This window comes from Ichthyophthirius multifiliis (genome assembly GCF_000220395.1).
Source record: "Ichthyophthirius multifiliis unplaced genomic scaffold scaff_1120509250121, whole genome shotgun sequence".
NCBI classification, from domain to species: Eukaryota; Ciliophora; class Oligohymenophorea; order Hymenostomatida; genus Ichthyophthirius; species Ichthyophthirius multifiliis.
In genome coordinates this window covers 1-18,512 of record NW_004087074.1, presented here as the reverse complement: position 1 = coordinate 18,512, position 18,512 = coordinate 1, and the positions used below count along the sequence as shown (strand labels likewise).

At 15.2% G+C, this 18,512-nt stretch overlaps 4 protein-coding genes across 4 annotated transcripts, besides 22 other annotated features; all 4 read right to left on the bottom strand. All coding sequences in view use genetic code 6, as the record gives it.

The window, feature by feature from the left end:
* Positions 1–1,075: 1,075 nt before the first annotated feature.
* Positions 1,076–1,130: a microsatellite.
* Positions 1,131–3,271: 2,141 nt separating this feature from the next.
* Positions 3,272–3,752, bottom strand: IMG5_048530 (hypothetical protein). The gene has a single exon (XM_004037521.1). The coding sequence runs from the start codon at positions 3,749–3,751 to the stop codon at positions 3,401–3,403; it is 351 nt and encodes a 116-aa protein (XP_004037569.1). The 5' UTR covers position 3,752; the 3' UTR covers positions 3,272–3,400.
* Positions 3,454–3,490: a microsatellite.
* Positions 3,715–3,756: a microsatellite.
* A 68-nt stretch (positions 3,757–3,824) lies between these two features.
* Positions 3,825–3,868: a microsatellite.
* Positions 3,869–4,136: 268 nt separating this feature from the next.
* IMG5_048520 (n-terminal domain protein) lies at positions 4,137–5,228 on the bottom strand (the record flags this gene model as incomplete). Its single annotated transcript, XM_004037520.1, has 3 exons — positions 4,137–4,862; positions 4,906–5,055; positions 5,106–5,228. 3 exons carry the CDS (start codon positions 5,226–5,228, stop codon positions 4,137–4,139), a joined length of 999 nt encoding a protein of 332 aa, XP_004037568.1.
* Positions 5,194–5,298: a microsatellite.
* Positions 5,227–5,284: a microsatellite.
* Positions 5,299–5,303: 5 nt separating the features above from the next.
* Positions 5,304–5,334: a microsatellite.
* A 549-nt stretch (positions 5,335–5,883) lies between these two features.
* Positions 5,884–8,902, bottom strand: IMG5_048510 (protein kinase domain protein; the record flags this gene model as incomplete). The annotated part of the gene is made up of 10 exons (XM_004037519.1): positions 5,884–6,008; positions 6,058–6,510; positions 6,558–6,735; positions 7,495–7,540; positions 7,595–7,810; positions 7,868–8,046; positions 8,088–8,333; positions 8,494–8,577; positions 8,664–8,787; positions 8,838–8,902. The coding sequence occupies 10 exons, from the start codon at positions 8,900–8,902 to the stop codon at positions 5,884–5,886; spliced, it is 1,716 nt and encodes a 571-aa protein (XP_004037567.1).
* Positions 8,335–8,401: a microsatellite.
* Positions 8,355–8,406: a microsatellite.
* A 786-nt stretch (positions 8,903–9,688) lies between the features above and the next one.
* Positions 9,689–9,726: a microsatellite.
* A 96-nt stretch (positions 9,727–9,822) lies between these two features.
* Positions 9,823–9,867: a microsatellite.
* Positions 9,824–9,873: a microsatellite.
* Positions 9,874–9,883: 10 nt separating this feature from the next.
* Positions 9,884–9,947: a microsatellite.
* A 3,734-nt stretch (positions 9,948–13,681) lies between these two features.
* Positions 13,682–13,738: a microsatellite.
* Positions 13,688–13,743: a microsatellite.
* Positions 13,744–14,137: 394 nt separating this feature from the next.
* Positions 14,138–14,753, bottom strand: IMG5_048500 (transcription factor btf3, putative; the record flags this gene model as incomplete). Its single annotated transcript, XM_004037518.1, has 3 exons — positions 14,138–14,307; positions 14,357–14,413; positions 14,492–14,753. The coding sequence occupies 3 exons, from the start codon at positions 14,751–14,753 to the stop codon at positions 14,138–14,140; spliced, it is 489 nt and encodes a 162-aa protein (XP_004037566.1).
* Positions 14,752–14,788: a microsatellite.
* Positions 14,789–16,691: 1,903 nt separating this feature from the next.
* Positions 16,692–16,730: a microsatellite.
* Positions 16,731–17,528: 798 nt separating this feature from the next.
* Positions 17,529–17,578: a microsatellite.
* A 138-nt stretch (positions 17,579–17,716) lies between these two features.
* Positions 17,717–17,758: a microsatellite.
* Positions 17,759–17,884: 126 nt separating this feature from the next.
* Positions 17,885–17,916: a microsatellite.
* Positions 17,911–18,005: a microsatellite.
* Positions 17,911–18,010: a microsatellite.
* Between the last annotated feature and the right edge of the window lie 502 nt (positions 18,011–18,512).

Genomic DNA, 18,512 nt, shown 5'->3' with positions numbered 1-18,512 from the left:
AAAAATAATTGATATAACAACAAATACAAGACTAAAAATAATAAATAAATATACGTTTTTTTCTCTATTTTCTTCCAACATATTCACCATTATTTAAATATATATTTGAGTTTCATAAGGATTTATAACAAATAAATTCATATTATATTCCTTTTTTATATTTAAATTTATAATTTTATCATTAAAAATATATTTCTCTTTATAATAATGTTGATTTGCTAAATTAAATTAATCTCCTTAATAAAATGAAATACTTTAAATATTTGTTTTTTATAATAAACATTACAATTTAATTTCTTCTGTTTTTAATTCTTTTGAAATAAAAATATACTTTCCTTCAAAAGGATCTAATTATAATTCAATTTATTATTTGTTTTCTAAATAAATTTATTCATATTCGCATCTTACACCATATCTTTATTCATAACAATTGCAAATATCATTATTATAGTCATATTATCCATTATATGAACATGGATTTTAAGGTATTTAAATTGCAAGAATCATTTAACATTTAGTAATTTAAAGGGAAGATAATATTTTAATTTTATAACAGTAATTTTTTTAGACTGGAATTATAAAAGTTTTATTTTATTAAGGAAGTGTAAATCTTGAAATTTTATTTTTTTAAATTTAATTATTGTCATTATAGAGTTCATTTTCGTTAGGGAATTCAAATATATCTACTTCTAAAGATGGGTCATTTTCACAATATATGCCTTATAAGAGAATTTGATTCATTAATGAGAGACCGTTTTTAAATTGCCAAGTTTATTAATTATTTTAGATTGTAAAATCTTCAGTATGCTATTTTGTTAAAAGGAGTATTTCTGTTTTACTATATTTAGTAAATATGAATATTAAAATCAAATATATAGAAAAAAATTATTAATATAAATATATTTTCATTATTTTTTTTTAAATTTAATATATTTATTATTCTTTGATATGTTTAACGAAAATTTTTTTCATGAATTTTAATAATAAATTCATTATATTTCATAATAATGCAAAAATAAAAAACAATAAATTTCTACATTTTTTAAATTTTTAATTCTATTCTAAAAACTAGTTTTTTTATATTATATATAAAAAAATGATTTTAGACTTTATAATAAAAAAATGGTTTTTCTACAATTATTATTAAATAGCTTTATATTAAATGATTGTAAGAGTATTTAAATTTTTTTGTTTAAAAATAAATGTAAAAAAATTAAATTTTTTAGATAAAAAAAATTGAGTATAATTATATTATTATTTTTCAGATTTAAATAAAAATAATACTAAAATAAAATGATTTAAGAAATTTTATTTCCACTAAAAAGTCCTGTAATCATAATTTAACACTCATATGAAAAAATGCAAAAATAATTTCAAATATAAGTTAAGAATTTAACTCCAAACAATTAAAATCATATTGAATTTGCATATTTATTAAAAAACTAAAAATAATTAGTTTTCGAAGAATTTTTTAAATAATATGATTTCAAAAAATATGGATCGATAGTGTAAATAACCATTAGAAACAGTAACTTAACATTTTAAGATATTTAGCAATTATTTGGAGAATTATCAGATCAATTAAATAAAATAAATACACTAAATTTGATTTCAAATGGCAATTAATTTGACTTAAAAAGCATATAATATATATTAGAGAATAATCTTTTTTAAAATATTTAAATATTAAATTTAAAGAACAATAAAAAAATAACAGATGAAATATTTAATTAACTAAAAAACTTGTAAAAAATAGAAGAGCTGAACTTAAACGATACAAATATATCCGATGAAGGTTTATTTATTCTTTAAAAATCTAATTATGTGAAAAACTTGAAAAGCTTAATAATATCGAGAAATCATAATATAAAAACATTAAAAGGATTATGTGAAAGTATTGGACAATAAAAATTAGAAAATTTAACAAAATTAGATGTTAGTTTTACTTCTATATATGAAAGTGGATTTTAAAATTTAAAAAAAGCCTATTTTTTCAGTTAATTGGAATATTTAGATATATCAGAAAACTTTCCAAATATTTATAATAAAAAGGAATATTATTAAGATATGATTTAATTTGAAAACGAATGCAATTTAAAATATTTATATTTAAAAAATATGTATTTGGATCAAGATTAATTTAATAAATTTTTGGAAAACAATTTTTAAAAAATTTAATATATAGATTTGGAAGGAAATCATAATATTTTTCATAATCTTTAATTAAACAAATAAACTTTTTTATAAAATCTGATTTCCTTGAATATTAGAAATACAAATCTACAGTAAGAAAATAATATTCAAAATTTTTTTCAATATTTTTAATTCCTTTAAAACATAGATTTCGGATATAACTATTTAGGAGACAATAAAATAAAATAAATATTTTAAAAACTCCATGAAAACTCAAATTAATTAATAAGTATTGGGTTAGCTGCAAATAATTTAAGCCTTGATTGCATTGCTTTTTTGTTTTAAAGTTTTCCTGACTTAATATAAAATTTATAATGGCTTAACTTAAGAGAAAATCAATTTTAAGATGGAATTGTTGATATTTTAATTTAATTCGGCAAATAAATTAAGTTTAAATATCTAAACTTGAGTTCATGTAATCTTTCTTAAGAAAGTTTTGAAAAGCTCTTGAAATGTAAAAATTTGATATCAAACATTCAAGATTTAAGATTAAGTGAAAATAACTCTTTTGAATAGGAAAAAGTTTATAACTACTTAAATAAAAATATAAAAAATCTATAAAATATTAAAAAAATTTCTCTAGGATCAGTTTGTTAAGAAAACATTATAATTTAAGAAAGCCTTTTTATTACGCCTTTTTTTTGTGATGATTTAGATTGAAATTTTTTACATAAATTTATTTTTAAATCTCATAATTGTTAAAATATATAAATTTATATTATTTTAATATTCTTTATTATTTTTAAACACTAATTTAAATTAATGATCTTACTATTATAAATATATTATATGAATATAATTAAAATATGATAGAAAATTAATTATACTAATTAAATAATAAAAGTATATTTTTAATATTATTTCAATTAAATTCATTTTAATTTTATTTATTATTTTTATTCATTTTTTGTTCTATTTAATTTATCACCATATTATTATTATTTAATTTACAGCTGATAATTGTAATTATTTTAGCTTTTATAATATTCAATATCATATCCTCCATACCTTGATTAAAAGATAATTTTTTATTATTAATTATTATTAGGCCTTTATTATAATTACAAAGAATCCTGGTTTTTGTTTTTTTCTAATTTTGGACTATTATTATAGTTCACTTTATTCAAAGGTGAGCTTTATTCTCTACTTTTTTAAGTATTTAAAAACTCATCTCCATGTTAAACTAGCCATAAATTACTTTCTTAATTCATGTTATTAATAATTTATTATTTTTAATATTTATCCCATTAAATATCATTATTTTATTATGATTATATAGTTTTATTATTATTAATAGAGCAATTATTAATATTTGCTTTATTTAGATTCTATGTAATGGTTTTGTTATTTATATTTTAATAGTTATATTTTTTTAAATAAGACACTTAAAGCTAATAATTTTTAATTTATTAATCTTTCTTTTCTAATTTTCTTTATAATTATATTATGGTATCCTATAGATTTTTGCTATTAATATCGTTAAGTTCTTAATTTATATTGTTTATTTAATCATTAATTGTTTCTTCATTTTAACTCTTTTTATCTTATTCTTAATCATTTTATTAATCTTAATATTAATTTTAGTCTTCTTAGCAACCTTCATTATCTTAATGATTATACTATTTAGACATTTTTTTAATATTTTTTTTTATCTTTTTTATTTTTATTTTTATCTAAATGGATTTTAATTGGTGAGAATTTTAATTATGAAATATATTATATAAAAAAAATTACTTTTAAATATTAGTTATTTTATGATAAAATTAAAATTAATTTTATAATTTAATAATTTCAAAAATTAAATTAATTTTGAATATATATTTGTGTTTTTTATATATATTTTAAAATTAAAATAATAAATAAAGTCTTAATAAATATAATATACACAAAAAATATTTAATAATATAAATATTAAAAAAATAAAATAAAATTAGAGTAAAATATCATTCATCCTTTTTTCGTTTATCAATTAATTAAATATTCCCTACACGTTAAAAAGCTTCCCTTTAATATTTTTTTTTAATTGCTTAACAATTATTTTCATGGACATGCTTCAATGAAAAAATTAAATCTTTTACACAGTCCATTAATTATTATTCCGAATATCCACTATCATATTTAAGAAGGGGATTCCAAGCTACAGTTTACTTTTTTATTTTATTACATAAAAAAACAGCTGAAGCTGCAATTTTACTTACAGGATATTTCAAATATCTATAATCTCCAAGAGCCAAATCAAGTAAATATTAAACAAAGCAAACATCATATGTATTAAGCTATCCAATTCTGGAATACCATATAGCAAATCTATAAGATGTTGGCACTGTTATTTTAAAGTTTAAATTTTTTAATATATCTCCTTCAAATACTAGAATTTCTTTTTATGAAATATCACAAGTTTCAATGAATTGTTCAATAGAAGGAGGATAAATTTCTTCATATTTACTTGATATATATAAAGAAGTAATACCTAATAAATATAATTAAGATTTTTCGATTTTTTTTATTGATAAATATTTATCTATTATATAAATAGTTAAGTGTAATGTTTCTGGTAATAATCTGAACTATAGATGAATTTCAACAAGCCAATCGACTAAAACTGTACGCATTTAAGATGTAATTTCAGGTTAATGTAATAAGTATGTATAATCAATTTTATTTAATTACTAATTTTGATTTATTATAAAAAATTTATTTTTTATTTTTTACTTCTTATTTTTGAAGATATTTAAATATTTCTTGTTGGTATTCGGATACTAAACATGGATTATTTGAATCTTTAGAATTTATAGTTTCATATTCTTATTCAAAATCTAATCTTTTTTTTTCTGGAATGGATTATGGCTTGGAATTTTCATTCTTTAATTCAAATAATAATGTTTTAAATAGTTTTTTTATTTTAAATATACATTTTATGATTTGAAATTCTATAAATTTAATCCAAATTTTCGATTTGGAAGTCTATCAATTATTGGATTATTACCAGTAATTTGAGAATTTTTTATTATATTAGTTCTTTTTTACATATTCATTTTTTATATTTTTTTTTTTTTTTATGTGTTTAATTTTTTTATTTTTTTATTTTTTTTTAATATTTAATTTCAAAATTATTTTGTAATTTATTTTGTAATTTTTTTGCTATAAAAATAAAAAATTTAAAATACAAATTCAATTATTTTGAAATTTAAAATAATTGATAAATATTAATAATTTTTAACATTTAAATACTATTAATAAAATAAAAATATATGCTTTTAATATTTGTAACAAAATTTATAATTTTAAATAGATATTATCCTAATATAAATTTTAATTTCTTTTAAATTAAATTTATGTTTTATTATAATTCACTTTTATAAAAAAATGGTTAATATTTTAACTAAAATTAATATTTATATTTTCATATTTTCTTATGTAATTAATTTTATATTTATTAAATATTAATTTCATTTATTATTTCAATTTATTAAAAATAAGAATTTTAAAAAAACACAATAAATAAAGTCTGTTTTAATTTAAAATAGATAATAATAATTTATATATTAAAAATTAAAAAAATAACTAAAACAATAAAATTAATAATTATTATATTAAAATAAAAATAAAAATTTATTATTAAAATTTTTTATTCTATTAATTTATATTTTTTATGTATAATTAATTATATTAACTTTTTTATTCATATAATCATTTAATCCACTTTATCTTTTTACCGTTTTTCCATTCTCCTTTCTTTTCTTTTTATCCTTAAATTAATAAAATTCCAATACCATGTTGTTTTCCATTTTTCCAATTACCTTTGTATGTTTTACCTAAATGATTTTATTTAAAAAAAATGTTAAAAAAATAAAATATCAAAACCATCTGGCCATTCTAAAATTCCATAGCCGTGTTTTTTATCAGATTTATATTCACCTTCATATTTTCTTCCATCTTTCCAAGTAAAAACACCTTTACCTTCCATTTTATTTTCTACCCAATCTCCTGTATACATTCTTCCATCAGGCCATTAATAAGTGCCTTTTCCATTAATATTATTTTATTTGAAATTACCTTCATATGTGGAACCATCGGCCCAAACAAATTTTCCATACCCATCTTTTTTCCCATTTAAATAATCACCTTTATAAACTGCTCCATCTGGCCAAGTTTCAGTACCAGTGCCATTTTATTTATCATCTAACCATTCGCCTTCATATTTAGCCTAATCTACGTGTAAATAAACACCTATTCCGTTTGCTTTATCATAACTCCATTAACCTATATAAGCGTCTCCATAAGAATGTATAAGCCTTCCTTTTCCTTATGCCATATCTAATTTACAAAAAATATAATAAAATTAAATATTTTAAAAAACATACTTTCTTTCCAGTATCCTTCATAAATGCTACCATCTACCCATAATTATTTACCTCTACCATGTCTATTTCCATTTTACCATTATCCAATATAAATGGAATCATTTCTGAATTAATAAGGCCCATATTCTGGTAAATTTTTATCTTCTTCATTATCTTCATCATATTCAAATGTACCTAACTATTCAAGTGTTTTTTTAACAACATAATTTAGATAATCTGGAATAAAAGAAATAGGCTTTGCGATTTAAAAATTAGGAGCATGCAATGGTACTTCATCAGTTTATTTTTATATATTTTTTTATTATTATATTTATTGATTTCTATCAGTTAAATTTTGCTTTATATCTTCTATTTGTTATGAAGAATAATTAAAAGTTATTTAATTATGACTTCTATTTATTTATGTATTGGGATCTTATATATAATTTGTTGGATCGAATTCTTGTATATTTTAAAGCTTTAAATGATTTCTAGATGTACTTTTCTCAATTTGCATTTATTATTCTTATTATATTTGTTTTTAGTTTGAAATTGCTTACTAACAACATGTGTTGCCCATAAATATTTTTATTTTTTATATTATATGTTAATTAATATTTTTTATATATTTATTTTACTAATTTATTAAAACTTTAAAAATAAATTTTTAATCTATACTTAATTTATTTATTATGTATTTGTTTGTTGTTGTTAAATTTTAATAGTTTTAATTTAATTGTTAATTTTAACAAAAGATTAATAATAAAAAAAGAAATTATGTTTAAATAAATATTCATTTTTTTTTTTATCCTTCAAATTTAATTATTTACTGTTCTAAATTAGCAATAAAATTTTATAGATTTTAATGCAATTCTTAATCAGGTAGTTTATATTTATTTATCCATTAATGCTCCTTAATAAAAATAAATTAAATAAGATTATTTATATAGCTATTTACCATTAATTATGAAATATCTAGTCTATTTTTTTATTCTTTTGAAAGACTTTTTATTTTTTTAAAAAAATTACTATTAAAGATAATTAAATAATAAATAAACCAATTTTTTATAAAATCAATTAATTCATTGGAATAATTTGCATTTTATGGTAATAGAGGTTCAGGTTATTATAAAATACTTTAAACAAATTCTAAAATTGATTTATTTTTATATTCATAAGGATACATCCCTGTAACTAGTTCTAAAATTACAATCCCTAAACTCCATACATCACTTCTTAATCCATATTAGTTTCCAGTTAATCTTTCAGGGCTCCTTTTTATTATTGTTTAAAAAATAAATATTTATATATAAATATATAATTTATTTTACATATACAATGTAGTACCAACAAATGTAATACACAATTCTTATGTTTTTTCCAATTATTTACTAATTCCGAAATCTGTTAGCTTAATTAAACCTTTTTTATTTATTAATATATTATCAGGTTTGATATCTCTGTGCACTTAATGTTTATTTTTATGTAAAAATTCGAGTCCTTTTAATACCTTAATAAAAAATATTAGAATAAAATTTTATATTATTATACCTAATAAACAATATTTGCTAATATAGATTCATTCATTAAAGGATCTTAATTATTTATTTATTTTAAAATATCTATTAAATTTCTAATAGAACCAAAATCCATTAATTCCAAAATTATTTTAATAGTACCTTAATCATAATATGCACCATAACATTATATTAAATTTGGATGTGTATATTAAGTTAGTAAGATTTTAAAATCATTCAACATTTAATGTCTTTTATCTTTATCAAAAATATTAACTGTCTAAAAAAATAAATAAATAAATAAATAAATAAATATATAATAATTTTAAATAAATATAATAATAAATACTTTTTTACTTTTTTTATTTTTAAAAAATGATTTTTTGTATTTTATTTTTTAATTAACTTCTTTTTTATTATATTATTTTTTTTTTGTTTACCTTAATACTAATTGGATAATTGTTTGGTTTATATATACCTTTATAAACATAAGATGATGCTCCTTATCCTATAATTTCACCAATCTATATTTATTCATTGTTTTATGTATTTAAAAGAAATAATTTTACAATATATGTTTTTTTTTTATAAAAAATTTTAAAATATTAACTTCAATTTCTTCTGCATGAATTCCATTTTACATATTTTACATTTTATTTCCTGTTGAAATGCTTGAAATTCCATCTTTCTTAAATTACAAATCAAGTTTAGGAAATTTAACACCATCTTATTCACTTTTAATTTAAAAAATAAATTAAATTTAGAAATTTTTTTTTAATATTACATAACGCATGATATTGATTATATTAATCCTTCTTCATCTAAATCTAAAAGAAAATCTTATTCCATTTATAAAGTAAATTTATTGATTAATTAATAAATATAAAAAGATATGAAAAATTAGTTTTTTATAATATTTATATATTTATTTAATTTTTAAATTGATTTTATTATGTATTTTAATAAATAATATAAATTCTTATTATTTAATTTGAAAGAAATATATAATATAACATTATAAATTCATAAAATTTTTGACTTATATTGTATTATATTTTTATTTTATTTAAAATGTCCTATTATTATTGTATACAATATATAAGTGATAATAATTATTTTTAAAATAATTTTTTAATTAGTAATTTTTTTTAGTTTGTATTACTAAAATTATTCTTTTTAAATTAATTTTTTCCGGAGAAGAATATACATTGTTGCAAAATTATAATAAAAATAAAATAGATATCCTTTTCCTAATTGATAATTTATAACTTTCGTTTTTTTATTAGCTTATATTTAATTTAAAATTAAAAGAAAGGATTTTATAAATTTTTATAGAAATTTAAATTAGCTTTAATATAGTATTTACAAATTTTGATTTCGAATTTAAAACTAAAGTTCAATATATATTTTTGTTAATTTATATTTAATTCTAATAAATAATATAATTATTAGTTTAAAGATATATATAATAATATTTTACTTATTTAAATATATGATATTAATTTTTATAAATAAAATTATTTGTACTCTTATTTATTAAAATATATAAAAAATTTTATAATTATTATTATATCATATAGATATTAAACTTTTTTTTTTTAATTGAAGAAAATTAGAATTGTTAATAATATTAACTAAAAAAATTCAAATTTATTTAAAAAAATAAACTTATTATTTTCAAAATGTTTATATTTTATACTATTGAAATTAGAAAAAAAAATTAATGTTTTCTAATTAGTAAAAAATAAATTATAATATGTTATCTTTATTAATTATTTATACATAATAAAATAATTATTTATACATAATAAAATTATTTAATTTAAAATCTTATTTTATATTTTTTTTAATAAATTAAATTATTTTATTATTTATTTTTAAAGATTTATTTATTAATTAATATATATTATCCATTATACAGCAATAATTTCTTTCAAAAAAAAATCATTATTTAAATATTTTCTCAAATAAACATAAACAAAAATTAAAGAATACATAAAGAATCAAGAATTTACAAAAGAAATATATAAATTTAAATAATACATAATTTAAATTTTAAATTTATTTTTTATTAATTATAATTTTTGTTAATAAATATTTTGAAATTTTTTATATTTATTAATATATTTTTATACATAAAATATAAAGAAAAATATATATTTATATTTTTATGATTTTCATAATTAATAAAAATTATAAATTATTTAAAATAATTTTATATAGAGCTTTTTTCTCATAAAAGTTCATTATTGAATGCCTGAAGAATCAAATTTAAAAACTAAAGTAACACCTCAAAGATGATAACATAATAGGAGTATTTCAGGAAAATTTCTATAATTATATAATATTATAATAAGAGAAATAGGCAAAACTGCAGCTGAATTAGGTACATTGTGTACCATGTGTTTAGTCTATATCTAAAATACCGAAAAATATTATACACGAAATATAGGATTTAAATCTGTTTTACTATTTACAAAAGACAGAAATACATTTGAAGAATTAAAAGTAGACAATAGACTTGTAATTTTATTAGTATAGGTAGAATTAATAGTAAATTTGAAGTTTGTAGGTAATTTGTAGATATTAATCTTGAAGATTAAATATTTTTATAGATATTCCTCATGTCCTGATGTTCTTATATCAGTTGGGAGAATATTGGATTTCACAGTATCTCGGATATTTATAATATTAGTATTCCATGCGGTGGTCTTTTTGATTATATAGATATTGAACCTATTCATTAAGTTATTAAAAAATTTGGGTACCATAGTAGATTATAGCAAATAATTTGAAAAGTTTGGCTAATGAATATGCATCAAAATATAATATCTTCGTAATTTAAGTTTAAATTGATTCTCAATAAATTAAATAATAATGTATTAATTTAGCTTTTTCCTTTAATTTTCATTTTATTGAATTTTTATATTTATATTGTGTAAAATTATTAAATTTAAAACTAAAATTAATAAAAAAATATTTCTTTATAAATATTTAAGCTTTACTCATTATTAAATTAAGTATTTTATTTTATTATTAATAGTTATTGATCGTTAAAAAATAGACAAATGTTTATATTTACAATTTATTATTATATATATATAAATATATTATAACTAAAACAAATAATATGTTCCTAATTTTTGTTATTATATCAACCTTTATAATTAAAGACACTATCTATAATTGTTTGACAATTATATATATATATATATATATTATTTTAAATATTTTTTATTGAATTAATATATTTTAAAAATTTACTAAAAAATTATTTATTTATTCTATTTTTATGATTTAGCGAAAAAAAAAAACTAATCATTAATCTAAATAATATTTCGCCAATATGAAATAGTTCCTTTTAAAAAAAAAATATATATAAACAAGAATTTATTAATTTTTTGCACTTAAAGATTATATTCTTTTATAATTTTTTTATAATATAAACTTACCTATATATATTAAAGTTAATAATTAAATATTAAAATATACAACCGAAAATCTTATTTTATGAATTATTTTTATGCATTGATTATAGATGCGATTTTTAATTTTTCAAATTAAATTAAGAGTTTTAAAAATTTGTCTGAAAATTATCAAAATTAGACATGATATTATATAATTATTTTTAAACATAAATATTTAACTTTTAATTTAAATCGATTTTTTTATTATAAAATATAAATTAAAAATTATTTTTTTACAAAAATGAAATAAATAATTCAAAATAAGAAAAGAAGCTTTTAATAAGAAATAAGATAAAAAAGAAATTCATTATAATTTAATTAAATAAGGAATAGTAATTTAAAAGATAATTTTCTAGATTAAATAATTAATTAATTATAAGATTCATAAAATGAAAATGAAATTGAAAAAATAATATATAATTTAGTAACAAATTTAATGAAAAATCACAATATCTGTTATAAATATAATGCAAAAAAAATATTGATTTAAAAATTATCAACAATTAAATTAAATAAAACTACAAAATTAAATATTTTATATTCAGTTATTACTCTAAACTCTATTAATGAGAATAATTTTTGTGATTAAGAATTACTAAATGATACTTTTAACTTAGATATATTTTTACAAATCCTTAAATATGAGTAATGTATTTAACTATAAGAATATGTATTTAAATAAATTATTAATTTTTTATAACAATCTTATAAAAATAAAAAATATAAAACTGATTTACATAAATTAATTTTTTATAAAAATTATTAAAAATATAGACTTGGTCTATTATGAATTATTTTTCTTAAATAAAACCTAACATGCTTTTTGAAATAATAAAAGATAAAAAAGATATTATAGAAATTGCAAATAAATCAATTAATATTTAAATAAAGTCAGAAAATAATAGTTTAATTTAAGTTTTAGACTTTTTGATTTTTTTAATTAAATTTCATTAAAAGTTGGATACCATACAAGTAAAAAAATATTTTTAAATAAAATTAAATTAAATTTACAAAAAACATGAAAAAATTATGTAAAGTTTTAGAATATATTATATATTTTAAACCAGTTACTAAAATCAAGTAATCTATAATATATTAAAAAGATTGTAAAAGTAACTGAATAATTGATTATGAGCGATAATTGTATAAGAGATGAATTAATGGAAATCACATATAAAGTTTGCTTTTTTGAAAATATATTTAAATAGCTTATTTTTAACTAACAATTACTAGGAACTTCATCAAAAATTATATAAAATATATCTTTGTTAAGTTAATAATAAATATTAGTAAATATAAAAAGAAAATATATTTTATATTATAATTTTGTTTAATTTTTGTTTTGTAGTAATTAATAGATTAATAGTTAATTTGTGTTCTTTATTAAATGACAGAACATCCTTTTTAAAAAGTTAGAGCAGATTGTATGTTTGCCTTATCTAATATTTTTATTAACGGTGACTAAATTATAGAAATAATATCAAATTCATTACTTGATCAAAAAATATTAACAATTTTATCATGCGATTCTATTGTTGTCTAATCAGAATGTATTTATGCTTTAGCAAGTAGATTAGAAAATTCGACAATTAATCAATTAGAATAATATGTAAGCAATTAATTTGTAAATATACTTTGCTAAGCATTTAATGATTTATATAAAAACCTTCAAAGTTGTGTTTTATATAAACTGATGCAATGCTTTGTAATAATTTTAGATTTTGGTGAATACAAAGTCAAAAATGAAAATAAAGAAAACTATAATTGTAATCCTTTTTGGGTTAAAATTAAAAGCTAAGGTTGTATAGAAAATATGATATAAATATAAGAATTTTATGATGAATAGATACAAGAGATAATAACTTTTATTTTTGATAATTATTCTTGGATAAATAATCAAATATCAGATTATTAAGATTATTAGGTTGAATGATATTTTTTTTCAATTTAAAAATAATATTTATATGAAAATATATTAGATTATTGTTGAAGTATATATGTTAAATCAAATTAAAAAAATAAAATTATAAATTAGTAATAAATAATATTAAAAAATAATAATATAACTTTTTAATCAATCAAATCGAAAAAAATCGAAAAAAATGTGAAAAAAGAAAAGTACAAGCTTCTATTTGAATTTATAAAATAATTGTATAAAATGTTAATTTTTAATTATAAAAGATTAATTTTAATATTTTAATTTTAAAAGTTTAATTTTTAAAAATATTAATATATAAGAAAAATAATTAGGTTTTATGTTAAAAATAATAAAATATTATAATTTTTATAAAATTTTTAAAATTATTATACAATATGAATATTTTTTTAAAAAAATATATGCATATTTATATTTTCTAAAATAATTAATATTTCTTATCTTTTTTATAATTTAACCATTTATTATTTATTATTTTATTTTTTTTGATTTCATTTTTAAAACAAAGAAAATACTTGAAATAATTTTAAATAAATAAAAATACATGCAAAATATTATTTTATCTTTTTAATAAATATATACTAATTTTTAATTTAATAAATATATATATATATCTAATTTAAAATAAATTTATCTTTTTATAATATTTTTCTAATAAACTCTTATTTGCAAATATAAGGTTCAATCAACTTTTTTTGATACTTCTTCGAAATTCTCTTATAATTAAGGAATATCATCTTCTTCATTTTTAGCTTTATCAGTTTCTAAACCGGCCGATAAAATATCCTTTAAATCTGCTAATTATTTAGGACCTAAATGTTATAAAATATCAGGTAACAAATCTTTAACGCCTTTATTTTAAAAAAAAAAAATTGAAAATTTATTCATTTGTATATTTACTCTTTGTATCATGTTTTCCAATTATAACAAAAGTATTGCTTTAGAGTGAAGCCAAAACTATTTTTATTTAAAAAAAATATACATATATTCAAAATATAATAAAAGTAAAATAATAATAAAATTATAATAAATTACCCTCAGGACTATCAAAATGCATTATTGTTTTATCATCTTTAAACATATTCACTTCATCTATTCCTTAGAATGGTTAAACTCCGAATTTTTTAATCACAGTTTTCAATTTTTTATCATCATTAATTTGTGTTTTGCTTACTTTTTTGATTTTTCTTCTTTAAGTTCCTTTACCTCCAGTTCTTGAATCACCTATTTTCTCTTACAACTTTCTTCTGGCATCTAATACTTCTTAATTAATATCTTGATTTAATTATTTATCCATTTATTATTTAATATTTATTATTATAAAATTATTATAATCAATTTTAGTTAAAATAAATAATTAATTCCTTATTTATAATATTTAATTTTAATTCGAATAAAAAATATATTATATATTAATATATGAATTTGCAAACATATATATATATATATATATAAATCATATTGTAAAAAACAAATTATGATTAAAAATTTTCAATACATATAATAATTTATATATATGATTATATACTTATTTTTATACAATACAAACTGCAGAAAATTGTAGTTTAACCTTTATTATTAATTATATTTTATTATATAATTAATGGTATTTAAATCTAAATTATTACTTTAATTATTAGTTTATTTAGTAAAAAACATATTTTTAAATTTTAAAATCACGATTCAAATTAAAATAAATATTATTTAATATTATACCTTATTAAAAAATATATATATAATTTAGAAGCAAATTCTAATTTTCTTTATACATTACAATTTTAATAAAATGGCTTATTAAATTATTAAATTTTTTATTTTAATAATTATTAATCACTTTAAGGTATCATCTATAAAATAAATATAATATACAATAAGAAGAACTATAAATCAGTTCATTATTACCCTCAGACAAGGTAGTCTTTATTACTTTAATTTATGAAAATATTTACCAAAAATATAAATTATTGAATATTATTTTATTAATAAAACATATAATGCTAAAAAATTAAAATTAAGAATTAATAATTATTATACAACTATATCTAACTAAAATAAATAGGATGATAAATGATGTTTATTATATAATTAATTCATATAAATTTATAAGTTAAAAACTAATTACATAATTAGAACCAAATATATTTAAAAAAATTAATTTATAAAAAATCTTTGATGGCTTTTTGATGATTTATAAACTGATAAATGATAAAATTATTAAATAAAACTTTTTAAAAATATTTGTTTTAAAATTTAAAAATAAAATATTTAATATTTAATATAAATCCAGATTTGAAATGGAATATTTTTAATTAACATGAAAGTAATGTTTGATTACTTATAAGAACTTTTCTTTTTTCAAATTATTAGTGCTATTAGAAAAAAAAAATTATGTAAAAACCATCCAAAAATAGTTTCTTAATGATGAAAATAGGTTCTAATTTTCCTTAATGATAGAATTATATTAAAATGAATTTTTTTTAAAGAATTATTATTTATAAAATTAAATATAATGGAATATATTTATATTTGTGAAAAAATAAAATTTTAATATGATTATAAAAAATTTAAAATTAGAAATTAAATATAAAAAAATCATTCTAATATCAATTTTAATATAATAGTTGGATATTATATAAATTACTTAGAGACGATAGGTTTTGGTAAAAATTTGTTTAAGAAAACTTTTATTCAATAGTTTAAAATCTTTATTTCTACTTTAAATTTTATAATTAAAATTAGTAGTATATAATTAATAAATAATTTATTTTATGTTTCCTAATAAAAAATTAAATGTATTTAATTTAATTTCAGTACTTTAAATTTGTTTCTAATTTATTTTCGAAACTAAGATATTCTTTTATTTTATTTAAAGCAAAATAATATTTGAAACACCATTAAATAAATTAAATTACTTTTTAGAATAATTTAGATAATTACGTTATCCTGACTAACTTAATGAAATTTAAAACTTTCATTTTTATTTTTGAAATAAAAGTGAGAAAAATAATTATCTTAATTTAAAAAAATAAAAAAGCATCTTAAATAAGTAAAAAAGAATACACAGTTATTGCAGATGTTTGATTTCTAAATATTTAACATTACTATCTTATAATATTAAAGCAAATTCTTAATATTATAAAAATCAATTTATTAAAATAAAGGCAATAAATGCTGAACAAATTTAATAAAAATGGTGAAAATTATATAATTTAGTTTAAAAGAAAAAATCTTAAAAAAATTAAATAAGAACAATATAAATTTAATTAGAAAATATTAAACTTTGATGATAATTTTTATAAGAGCGGTATATAAAATATTATATTTTTAATAAAAGTAAGAAATTAATATTTAAAAAAAATAATAATAAAAAAAACAAACACATTGTTAATTAAAATTAATGTAAAAAATGTTATAAAATATGTTAAAGATTAAATAAAAAATAATATAAATTTAAAAAGGAAAAGGCTATAAATATTATAAACATAATTGATATTAGAGAAAATATTTTAAATAAAATAATATAAATATATATAAATAAATTTTTTATCAATTTAAAAAAATGTAAAAAATTTAAAAATAATAAAAATAAAGTTTTATTACATTATCTTCTATAACAAAATAATATTTTCATAAATTAAATATCAATTAATTAAATTACTAATTTTATTTTATTTAAATAATTTAATTCAAGCAATTTTATCAAAATATTTAATTTTAATAAAGATCTTTTATGTAAGAAATTAGAAGTTATATCTGTTATTTGTAGATATTATTATACTTAAAATTATTTATATTAGAAGAAAACTTTTAATTAAAATAACTTACAATATATTACATTGCAATCCGATTTCAACCTTTTAATAATTTATTAAAAAATAAAAAATTATAGATTGGCTAATATATTATTTAATTTATAAAAGTAAATATAATTGAAATTAATAACATTTTAGATGAATATAATATTTAATAAAATATTCAAACTATTTTATAAAAAAAATTATATTTATATTTTATTTAATTTATATAATATAAAAGATAGCATAAAATTAAACTAGACTAAAATAAAAATATTATTTAAAATATAAAAATTAAATTAAATTTAAATATATTAATAATTAAATTTTAAAATCAAAAAAAAATCAAAAATAAAAGTTAAAAATTATTAATTAAAAATTAATGAATATCCAATTGTATATAAAAATTAATATTTAGAAAAAAAAAATATATTAAAATTATTTTTAAATGTATAAAATTACAAGTAATAAAAATAAAAAAAAATAACAAAAGAAAAAGAATAAAAAATATGTTTATAAAATATTTTTAATTATTTAAAATTTAATTTAAAAAAGTAAAATATAAAAATATTACATATAATAAGGTAAGATAAAAAAATATGGAAATGATATAGAGATTATTGATAATAATAAAAATAAAATATTTATTTAATAAAATAATTATTTTTTATTTATTTATTTATTTATTTATTTATTTTTTTTATTTATTTATTTATTTTTTAATTTTTTTTTTAATTTATTATAGTTTATTATTTTTTTTATGTAAAAATTTTACTTTTTTTATTTTTTTCTAAATTATTTATAAATTATATTTTATGTTTAATTTTTATCATCATATTTTTTTATGTATTTTATTTATATTTTTTTTTATTTTAATAACAAACATATTTATATATATTAAAAATTTATAACTTCATTATAACACTAAAATATAAAAATAAAAAATATTCATTCTTTATATTTTTTTTATAAATATTCATTATTTAGTTTTCTATATTATAAATATTAAACAATTATATTATTATCCACATCTATTATCCATATAATTTTCCTTATATTAATTTCTATATTAATTTTTATTAAATAAATGCAGAAGTAATTTAATAAATAAAATTATCAAAAAATATTACTATAAAATAAAAAGGTAACCAATTATTATATATATTTTAGAATTATTTTTAAATATTAATAAAATTTTAGTAATAACAAATTGTGGCTATAAAAATTAAAAAGAAACAAGACAAAAGTTTTAATAATTTTAT